The following is an 11,767-nucleotide window of genomic DNA, read 5'->3' as shown; positions in this document are numbered from 1 at the left end:
TTACCATCTATCTTACATGTTTCGAAATTTTATATCTCCACACTAAACATCATTTGAAAAGCATGCCGTGTGACTATTTATCCGTCTTTTTACAAATCAATGAATCCAAACCAATACCTTTTTAGTGAAGTAGATTGGAAACCAAATGTTGTTATTCGAAGCGCCTTTAAACTTTATATGATTCACATCGTCTCTAAACCACCATTTAAACCGTGAATCACTTTTATGATAAACATTCATAAAGAGTTTGGTTTCGACATGAATCCCTCACCTCCGTTTATAGCATAAAACCCAGCTTAAAGCAAACAAGCTTCCAATTCCTAATCCATCATTTTTTTCACCCTTAAGCTTGACAAAATCGCACCATATTTATTAGGCAGAATCACAACCCATGAGGACCCACCTACAATTTTAGTGGCGATTTGAGTTTTCTTTTTATCCCCTAGATAATAGTCTAGCGGTCGAGAAGTGAAATTTCACAAAGGGTTTAAACCATGAATCCAAATATTATTAGTATTATGTGATTACATGCGAGTCTTGAAATGGGTTGGCATGGATGGTATGGTTTACCATTTTTTTTTCACTTTTTTATTATTTCCTTACAAATGATAAATTAAAGCAAATTGTTATAATTATATATCCAATTCAGGATTTTGTGGGGGACATTGGACAAATTTAACGTCGGTTTTAGCCGTCGCTATTTCTTATTTTGCGAGTCGGTTCAATGCGGGTGCAAAGCCCTCGATACTCGATAGACCTGCATGATTCGATTGGGTCTTGTTTGAAATGAAGAACGCCACATCCACATAAACGAAAAAGAAAGAACGCGTAGGTAGGGTTGACGAGTGGTTTCATAATCTTGGAAAACACCCAGAAAAGCCAGAGATGACTGAGATCTCACGCCGGATTTTCTTGCGCTTCCTGTTGATATTCTTTTCAATTTTCCTTCAATTCCTCCCTGGTGCGTTTCTCTCATTTTTTTTTGGTTAATTGTTTGTTTTACGTGAAGATTACGAATCCGAATGTTGGTGAATTGGCGAATTTTGTGTCTTTTGATTATAACTATGGAGGTTTTTGTGGCCCCGAAGATATATTTGGATGATTATTTAGCGTTAATGTATGTTTTTTCTTCAAAAATGTGTTTTAGGGTTATTACATGTTAGCTTGAGTTATGTTTGATATGATCATGGTTCATGGGTTCTACCCCCATCCTATTATCTCTCATGGATCATTACGTATGATGCTTTTTATTCAATGTGAGGGATAATTTAACCTGCTTTGAAGGAAAAAGGGAAAGCAACGAACAAGTTAATCAAAGCTTAATTACATTTAGTTAAAAGTAATTCAAGCTATTGCACAATGCACATGATGACCCTGTTCTGTGATTGATGTTAAGATTGTGCTGAATATGAGCTAATAAGAGATTTAAACATAGAGTGCTAATTTCTATAAAGAAGAAGATGAAATGGGATTTAAGTTGACTCATCTGTCAAAAAACTAATTAAGGAATATGTTTCTTGTCCCCGTTGTGATGTAGTCCTGTGTATTAGAATTGAATCAGTGATTTAGTTATTGATTCATGGAGGCATAAAGAGAAAAGAGGTGCCATGGCTATAACAGATGTAACTTCTTACGATGCGTTGTTTCCTAATTTTGTAAAATTATTTTTTCTCATCCCGATAATTCTAATAACTTTGTTATACGTTTGATAATTTCAGGCTTCTCAGATGATTCAGATTCCCAAAAAGATACGAAAGATAATGATGCCGATGCATCTTCACGTAAAAAGAATGGATCTACAATATTCATAATGTGCATGGTTCTTGCAGCAGTTGTTACTTTATCATTTTTCCTTTTCAAGCTATGGCAAAAGAAGAAACGTGAAGAACAATATGCTCGTCTCTTAAGGCTCTTTGAAGAAGATGATGAACTTGAGCTCGAACTTGGTCTTCGTGACTGATATGAAGGTATGTATGCCTCTTTCTTGTTGTTTTTCCAAATTTACCCTTTTTTTTTCATTGGTAGTGTAAGGGTAATTATTGGTATTTCATAACCACGGCTTATCTCACACAGATGTAAATGGAGGAGGGGACTTTTCAAGTACCCATAACAGGAAATGGAGCAATTTTACACATTATTATGAGAAAGCATTAAATCTTCTCATTAGGTTTTGTATCATGTATATTCATATGACCTAAGATATACTAGTTTTCCCCCTTTTTTTTTCTCTTTCTTGTTTGTATATTGATTACTGAAAGAACATTGTTTTTTTTGTATGAAATGTTGCAACTTAACTGGATTTCTACCAATGGAATAGGAAAAACAAATCGGACATTTGATTGGAAAGACACACCAAGGGTAAAATGGTCGTTTTACAATGACTTTACACTACATTCTACAACAAATATAAAACTTGGCAATTGTTAGATGTCAAACTCCAAGGAATATGCAATCTAATGTTGTTATTAAATTAATAGTTGACGCAAGCATACAAAATATTATACAAAGTTTTTCTCCTCTCAATAGATCCCTTGGTTATAATCAAAACCTAGACTATAGCAATACACTTGATGCTTATTTCATAAATCAAACATGGGAATAATAAAATTACAAAAATAAAAAATTAACTAAAAAAAACATCAAAACCAACAACCACACACACACACACACAGTCTTTTTAAACCCTAAGTTAGAAAAGCAAATTGGTGACATTTGCCCAAACCAATCACCACCACCTTCTTCTCTTGATCATTCAAAGTTTTTTGGTTATGTCTTGTTTGTGAAACCCGTTTGCGGTTCACATAGTTGATGCAAGTGACACGTCAGCATCTCAAAATAGAATTTGAACCACTGAGATCATGCCACCTGTCATCTTCCTGTTTTGGCGCGTTTCATGCCATTGCTATTAAAGGGAGACATGCTTGGGCTCATGCTAGGACTCATACTAGGGCTTTCCTCTCTTAAAGTACCATTTAGCATAGCCAATTCTCTTAGTTGATGCTTCTTGTAAGTGTCCATAGACTCATCCTAGCGATTTATAAAAATAAATTAAAAAGTTAGATGTTGTACATATAAGAACAACTTAATAGAGAAAAAAAAAGGGTTTTTCTTACCACTGGCTTTAGGAGGTTTTCTAGTAGTGTAACTGCATGATCCAAACGTGAGTCTATTATGTCTTCAGGAAATTCAGCTTCAAGCAACAAGTGAAGAGGATCATTCAGGTGTTCATACCCTGGTTTATCTTTTAACTTCTCTTCCTGATTTCATTTAAAAAAAAAAAAAAAAAAAAACAAAAAAGTTGCTTTCAAAAATCGTATATGCAAATATGTAACAATAACTTGAGAGATATGTAACAAGTAGAAATAAATAATACCTTAACAGAATCCTTAACGGAGCCTCGCCCTCTAATATATATTCTACACTCTGTCATGGCTTCTATCCTTTTCAAAGAATTTCCACGTGGGCCCAGAATTCGGCCCACAAAGTTATACTGCCATGTCATGATTCCATCACATGTTAGAATAAATTTGTAAATAAAAGAAGTGAATTATGATATATATTTTTTTTACTTACATTTGGGAATTTTTCAACGGGAACATCGAGTCTGATAACTTTTTTTATAACTGTGGGTGTTGCCATTCCTGGTGATGCGGGCCACCCCATTGCAGAAGCTTGAAATGATGCCATTCTTTGGAGGAGACGATTATCCTGAAAACCAATAAATAGCAACGTATTTTTATTTTAATATTTTAATAAATAACTTTCTTTATAGGACATTGTACTTTGAAAAATCTACTCTATTATAGCAGTGAAAATTGATTTGTATTTGTATCAACTGCTTTTGAAAGGTTTTGGGATTATTTGTAAAACCTTCAAAAACTGAAAAAAAAAAAAAAAAAAAAAAAAAAAGAAAAGAAAAAGAATGTGATGATACCTCTGGTTGCATTGTGGGCCATGCCTCTACATCCATTGGACCCCTTTGAGGTTTTTGATTAAATGACCGATATGACCTGTCACGCAACATTCTCTCATGATCCACAAAATTATGATTCGACACCATTCCTGATGTTTTCATGATCTCTGCATAAACAGCACAAACAAAAAAAAAAGCAAATTAATACTATGTCAGAAACACGCATTACAACAACATACCATATTGATATAATATAACATAATTAGAGCTAGATCTTAATTCTTTTTTACTTAATGGACTTAATGGAAAAAGAAGTTAGGGATTGTTTCGTTTTTACTTAATGAGCCTAATGGGTTAAGCACCTAATTTGGACAGATAATCTTATGACTTTCTTTTTTACTTCACCTACACAGAATAACTTAATTGGTTAAACCAAAAAAAACTTGGCTTAATGTATTTAGACACTAACATTTTTCCTATTTACCCTTCTTTTTTCTACCAACTCTTCTCAGATTAAAATTGATGAATATCGTGATTTTTTTTGGATGTAAGGATAAAATGGTGATTTAAATAGTCTCATTCATGTGGTTATTCGGTCTATAAAAAGAAGCAGGCTTTATGCATACAAGACTTTATCCAGACAGACATCAATACCAATTCAACCATTTTACCTATACAGGACTTAATGGGAAATAAAAATCCCTTAATCCAGTAAGCTATATCTCCTTTTGACTTAATACAAAGAGGACACTTTATTGAGAATGCTTTATCAGGGCAGTTTAAATGGAAAAGAAAAGAAAAAAAAAAAACTATCAAATGACTACAGTCTTCACCATTAACCAATAGCAAATTCAAAATTTATATTAAAAGAGTGAAAATGAATAAAAGAACCTTGATTTAAAAGCCTGCTGCATATAGGCATGACTTGCATAAATGGTGCCAACTTCTGCCTTTCTGCAAGTAATTCTGCCAAATATCTGTGTTGACCAACTCCCAAACAGTCAAATGCAAATAAATATCAAAATGGAGACCATAAAATAAATACAGATGAGGTTTTATGCAGTTACTTCATTTTCTATTCCAACTGAACAGTATAGAAAATTATACAACAACAACAAGTCAATAACAACTGGTGAGGGTGAAAGCCATGAGATAAAAAGGCAAAAAGTGGAGCTCATAAATCATAATACATGCTTAACAGAAATGGAAGTTGATGTTGACACTTGACAAATGTCACTCAATCTACAAACACTGGCATCACAAGACTTCAACATCAGCATGATCATGTTCATGATCTGCCAATTCTGTTCTTAATTTCAAGATTCTGAAAGCCAAGGATCCAAGCTCAATTTGACAAAAAAAGCCACTTCTCCAAACAACAAATCCATACTTGTAATAAACACTCAAATGAACACCAAAACATGCAAACAAGCTCAACCCATATGCGAATTAACAGGTCAAATACCGATAAGTGTAGCATATGATTACAAAATTAACCCAAAAAGGAAAAAATAGATCCCCAAATAGTAGAATATCGGATACTAATACTAAGAACAGCAACAATCCCACAAAACAACAGAAACCCAAGATCCAAAAGTTATCAACATAGATAATCACATACAGAGAGTTGAAGAAAGCTCAAAAGTTTCTAACCTTTCACGATCTGAGGGAGACGAAGACCTCTGAAGTGAAGTATGAACTCCAGTAGGAGAGTACTGGAAGTAACTTCCTGGTGGTATTCTATTCTCCATTAATGGTTAATCTTCTGTACTATGAAGCTTTCGGCAGTCAGCTCTGTTACGCAAAAAAGAAACCCAGAAGCATGAGAGGTGTCTCTGCACACAACACATGTATAAACAGATACAACACAGATAGAAAAACTTACTGGGCAAACTTTATTTGAGGTGCGCGACGTTTAGGGTTTGTGAATTAGGTAAATGGGAATCGAAATGGTAATGGTAATGGAAAGACAGATTTCTTCAACTCTTTTCCCCCTAATTGGACCCCTCTTGAGAGGGAGAGGAGGAAAATGACAAGAGGGGTTGGAGGGTAAGAGAGAAAACTCACTGTACAGAATTGAAAGAGGTCCCTTATGGCGGATTCGATTCTTTGATTTGTTGTATTGTATTGTATTATACCAATACGTATATGTATTTGTGTGTATTTTTCTATGTTTTCTACTGTAAACAGTGACGATGAGGGAGAGAAGATCATCGCATAGGATACGAATCATTAGATTTGGTACTTTCATTTTGTGTTTTTTTAATCAGATTCTATGGGCTAAATGAGGTTAAATGAACCTGTAATTGTCTGATTGTAATCCTTTATTTTAATTATTATTTTATAGTTTTTGTAATAGAATATATATTGTGTCCAAATTTGTATACAATAATAATAACTACTATTTATATCCATTTTAACCGGAACTTATAGATATTTTATTAGGTCCGATTGCCGTGAAAAATCGATTAATCTTCGATTACCTCTAAGTAATATATATACAAGAGAGAATTACTAATATAGCAAATTTTCTTAATTATCTATCCAAAAATAGCCAAAAATAAGTAATTATCCAAAAATAGTCCACGAAATCGTAGGTAATTAGAGTTGGCTACTATTTCGTCAAATCGTCTATTGTTATAAAAAAAAATTCATTTCGAAAATCTAAAATCGTAGGTTACTTTATAACCTACGGTTTCCGAAATCGTAGTCTACCGTTATGGGTAAAAGTCTACGGCTTTATTTTATTTTTAAATAAATTGAGAGTAGTTTTATAAAAAAATATTTTTGAACAAAATAATTGTCAAAAAAACTATTCTACATTTTACAAACAATATTTTTTATCAAAATAATTCTCAAAAAACTACTTTCCATTTATTAAAAAAAAAATTAAAATTGTAGACTTTTTACTCAAAACCCTAGTTCGTCGAATGAAAACCGTAGGTTATAAAATAACCTACGGTTTTAGATTTTCGAAATGAAAAAAAAAAGTTATAATTAACCCGAAACAGTAGAAGATTTGGCGAAACAGTAGCCCATTGCCCTAAAACCTTGGATTTCCCCCTTTGACCGTCGTCACCGTAGCCAACTCTGGCCGAACTACTCTTTCGTGGGCTATTTTTGGCTTTTTTGCTATTTTTGGATAGACAATTAGGAAAAATTGCTAGTTTAGTCATTTCCTCGATATACAATTGATTAGGTAGTGACTAACAACTATCATTGCTTAGGCACTTAGTGAAGTTATCGAACCCAATAAATTTTCAAACACCTTGAATAATCTCTATTTTAATAAAAAAATATTTGAGTAATATTACTAATATGGTAATTATATTAATTTATTTTGTTATAATATTAGTCATGTCACTTACTTTGTTGAGATTTAATTATCTAAGAGAAATTAACTAATTACAATTTAGGGTCCCAATTAATTCGTGATATCTAGTCGTCAGTTAACCAATGGCGTATTTTTATAACTTTCATGTTTAACAAATACTTTAGACAAATTGAATAAAATATTATATTTTTCAAAAAAAAAAACATAAAAGTAATATCAACACATTAATTATATATATAGATAAATTTCATGTTCTCTTATGAACAGTATTTGACCAGGGTACTGTTCATCGGGCTACTCTAACTTACCATGGTCACCGTCTCCAGATTAGGGATGCAAACGGGGGCGGATATTGGAGGATATTGCAATACCCGTCCTCGCACCCGAACTCCGATCCCCACACCCATCCCCGCCTAATCCCCGACAGGTACGGGTAAAAAAATCCCCACCGAGTACGGATAACCCGATGGATACCCGTTCAGTAAAAAAAAGTTCAAAAAAAAAACATTTGTAAATATAAAAATCATATGATATCACAATTCAACACAAAATATATTTGATAGCCATACAAGATTAAGATTTTAGGGATTATACATACATAAAAATGATATAAAATCAAGATGATATCACAATTCACAAAAATTAAAAGGTCGGAGCAATAACATAACATAACATGGAGTAAAATTCAATAACCATGCAACGCATACATTCTATAACCATTTCACCAAACAGAAGTAAAATCATTATAAATTTAGCCACTCGGACATTCGACTATATAGATGATACAAACATTCAAAAACCATTCAGCCATTCATATGACAAACGTTTCAAACATATGATATAAAATCATATAAGATTACAATTCACAACAAAAGATATTTAATAGCTAACTGCATTCAATCATTTGAACAAAATCAAAAGAAAAATCGAATCAATAACAGGAAAATCAATGATTTGATTAAAAAAACTAGAACAGGGAAATCGAGTGAAAAAAAGAGTCAGAAAGAAGAAATATGAGTTGAAGGCTTTACTCTTGAGACTTGAATCTTAAGGAGTTGAAGCTTTGATTGTTTTAATGTTGTGAAGCATGTCCATGTGTTGTTCCAGCAGCCTCAACACTTGGTTGTGGGGATTGTTGATCTTGAATGCCATTGCAAAAGGATTAATAAGATGTAGTATGTACATGTTTAAAAAAAGAATTAGAAATGCAATGTATCAGATATAAAGATAGGTTTCCTGGTTTTGAATATGTTTTTTATGGGTGTTCCTTTATATTTATCTTTTTTTTTGGCTTTGTAAATCTCACTTAGGCAAATCATCAAACAGTTAGTATGCAATGATTTCGTTTGGTTCTCAACAGAGGGTAAAAAAGGTAATCACAAAAATCCATTTAATCTATTAATGAGTTTCTGATACAACCAAAATACTCAATCATGTTTAATCAAAATCCATTTGATCAATCACAGTAAAGAAGAGGTATACCGTATACAAACAAAATAGATACAATAAAATGCAATTCCACTAATATAGATGCAATAAAATGGATCTCCAGGTAATTCAATTTCAGAAATATCAGAAAATTCAGTTGAGTCAATTAATCATTTAATCGATTACTGCTAATATATTGATAATTCTGTTAACCGATTATAGAAATCGAGTGGAATTAACAAATGGTTTGTAGAAATTGATTATATTAGGCAGATAGTAATCGTTTGTAAAAAATCAAATTGATTTCATTCTCTCTAAGAGAAAAGCCAGAGAGAATGAAATCTGTAAATAGCTTAAACAAACGAGTTTTACGATGAGTCGATTCCCTGATTATTGAAGCGTCTTGAAGGTTGAAGGTGAAGGATTCACTGAAGAAGAACGAAGGGCCGATTCCAGAAATAAGATAAAGTTTGAATATTGAACTGAACAAGAATCAAAGACGAATGAAGGGGTTAAGTGAAGAAGAATAATTTTCGTATGTGGCTGCATATTTTATAATGAGTTCTTGATTCTTGGACAAGCCGAGAAGAGACTAGAGAGAATAAGATCGGTGATTCAATGCTTAAAGAAACGAGAAGTCGAAATCTTGAATTCTTGAAGCGTCGTCTTGAACTCTTGATAATACTTGATACTCTGAATAAAATTTCCCAATTCCCATAAACATTAATTAATTAATTAATTAATATTATATTATATATCTATATATAATCGGGTTTTAAACGGGTCGGATAATGTCATATCCGTCTCCGACATGTCCCCGCTTCGGGTATACATATTTGCATCCGTCCCCGCTCCGTTACCCGTTTAACACAGGTAATACCCGACCTGTTACGGTCGGATCCCCACGGGTAACGGGTAATACCCGATCCGCTTGCATCCTTACTCCAGATCCTTCCCCCCACTGCCTCTCTTATTAGATATATCTTCTCCACCGCCTATACATACATCTTCATTTCCAATCCTTGCATCATCAAAAACCCTGAAATTCCAGTCGTTTTCCCTCTACTACTCCATTGTGTTTTCTTCATTTGAGTTTTGGTGAATCCAAAGATGGTTCCTTGATTTTACGTCTTTCCCGATTTCTTTGTTTTCATCGTCATTTTGCATCTTCACTACTAATGATTGTCACTTATTCGATTTTGCGTCTTCTCCGCCTTCGTCGTCTTCCTTCTGTGCTCGACGTATGTTCTTTCAGGTAGTCGGTTCCTCGATTTTCTGTCGTTTGTACTTTCCATGTCCGTTTGCTTTTCTGTGCTTTTCAATATTCTGCTTTTACCTTTTCCCATCGAGGCTGGCATTGCCACCGTCACCAGCACCTCTAAGGTGCTGCCCGAACGGAAATGTCATCGTCGACGACGCCTCCACCTACTTCTCCTGGTCAGTGATTCATCTATAAATGGGAAAAACGCTACAAGCAACAACCACTTATCAGCCGTCGATCATCATTTCGATGTCGTCTCCACCGGTAATTCTAATAAAATTAGGTAAATTGATTGTTTATTTTTTTGTTCAAATGTTAGGGTTGAGGTTTTAACTGGTTGGATTGTTCATTCAGGGCATGATTGAGTAAGTAACTATTGTTTAGATGCGTACAATGCTCTCAAAGATCAACAAAAAGTTAGGTTAGACAACTCTTGTGTGTCGCAGAGGCACCCTCTGCTTTTGGTATATGCTAATGTAAGGCTTAACCCTACAAGAATCAAAGTCGGTTTTCTAGAAAATGTTCCAAGAGACCGGTTAAGGGCTTCCTTTTTGTTTATTATAGGCTATTTTGTTTACGTCTTTTGCATCATTTAAATTTCATTATTTTCTTAGGCATTGTTTTTTATAAAATTTACTTTGAAGGATGATATAGAAGCGGTTAGGTAAATTTTGAAATTTTATATATCTATATGTCAAGGAATTACTGAATTTTACGTGGAATCTGTGTTATAGACTTCCGACAAAACGATCCTCAACTTCGATTTTTGCCCCGATTTCTCCTCAAAAGGTATGGCTATTCTTATTCTCTATAACATATTTTTAATTTCAGTTCCTTTGGATTCGACTTCATACTAATGAAAATATGAATTCCTTTTTGTAGTTAATTTATGGTCAGGTCATTTTCCTTGAGTTATTCTCCAATTTATGATTTCAAGGTAAGGTTTGTCTTACTCTTTGTAGAATGATTTTAATTTTACTCAAATCTATGTTGGAATCTTTTGTTTATTTGTTTTGGTTCCATTACTTGGAACTGGTTTCTATATAGTTTGGCATATTTGGTTTTTCTAAGATGTAGCACAATGTTAACTCAGCTCCTAAGCTTCAGTTAAATAAGAATTAAGCATCTATTTCAGGTTGTATGTTGTTACTTTAATATGGGTTCTAAGTAATGAAGTGAGGAGAACATGATTTTACCGTTATCGTGTGGAATATGCTAAAGCACTTAAGGAACTTTAGGTTCCAGGGTTAAGGGATTATGTGAAAGGTTACTATCCTTTAGCACCCTTATGGAGTACAACAGGCTCAATCATTTTAGCTCCACCTAAATCTGCCCAACCAGCTGCCCAAATCCTCTATCAACGTCACTTGCTGTAATGACCCAATTTTCACGTCCAAAAATTTCGTTTTTTTAAACATTACTTTCGAAAACATTAATAGTTAAAAACATTGTTTGATCAAACCACATCACAACGTAAACCATGTCTAAAAGCCAAATCATACAACCAATCGAAATATCATAGTATAAATCCCAGAGAAATCTCGTAAATGCGGAAACCAGTGTGTGTGCATGATGTGTCGCTACCGCGCCGGCTTCTTCCCCTTTGATGAAGAGGTACCCGAAACCAAAACTATAAACTGTAAGCACAAAGCTTAGTGAGTTCCCCCACTGTACCACATACCATATAATCACATAACATACATATATTGTCAGGCATATCTGGGTGACCGACCTACCCCTTCGATCCTCTCGACCGGACGTTGCCTAGCACCCCGTGCCGCGCCACAATCTCCCTAATATAGATGTCGGCCAATTTCTCGGCCGATACGCT

General features: G+C 33.9%; 2 protein-coding genes across 2 annotated transcripts; one reads left to right on the top strand and one right to left on the bottom strand.

Moving 5' to 3' along the window:
* Window positions 1-651: 651 nt before the first annotated feature.
* LOC145072326 (uncharacterized) lies at window positions 652-2,299 on the top strand. Its single transcript, XM_079018736.1, has 3 exons — window positions 652-961; window positions 1,719-1,967; window positions 2,074-2,299. Exons 1-2 carry the CDS (start codon window positions 886-888, stop codon window positions 1,958-1,960), a joined length of 318 nt encoding a protein of 105 aa, XP_078874862.1. The 5' UTR covers window positions 652-885; the 3' UTR covers window positions 1,961-1,967; window positions 2,074-2,299.
* A 146-nt stretch (window positions 2,300-2,445) lies between these two features.
* On the bottom strand, window positions 2,446-6,008 carry LOC145072325 (RNA-binding KH domain-containing protein). Its single transcript, XM_079018735.1, has 8 exons — window positions 5,799-6,008; window positions 5,567-5,707; window positions 4,805-4,890; window positions 3,935-4,080; window positions 3,574-3,708; window positions 3,374-3,490; window positions 3,114-3,257; window positions 2,446-3,027 (listed from the first exon to the last, which is right to left on the bottom strand). Exons 2-8 carry the CDS (start codon window positions 5,662-5,664, stop codon window positions 2,869-2,871), a joined length of 885 nt encoding a protein of 294 aa, XP_078874861.1. The 5' UTR covers window positions 5,665-5,707; window positions 5,799-6,008; the 3' UTR covers window positions 2,446-2,868.
* Between the last annotated feature and the right edge of the window lie 5,759 nt (window positions 6,009-11,767).

Source organism: Lactuca serriola, chromosome 9, assembly GCF_051521515.1.
Source record: "Lactuca serriola cultivar US96UC23 chromosome 9, Lser_US96UC23_V15, whole genome shotgun sequence".
Taxonomy (NCBI): domain Eukaryota; kingdom Viridiplantae; phylum Streptophyta; class Magnoliopsida; order Asterales; family Asteraceae; genus Lactuca; species Lactuca serriola.
Note: the sequence above shows the minus strand (reverse complement) of the source record. Positions and strands in the feature narration are given on the sequence as shown.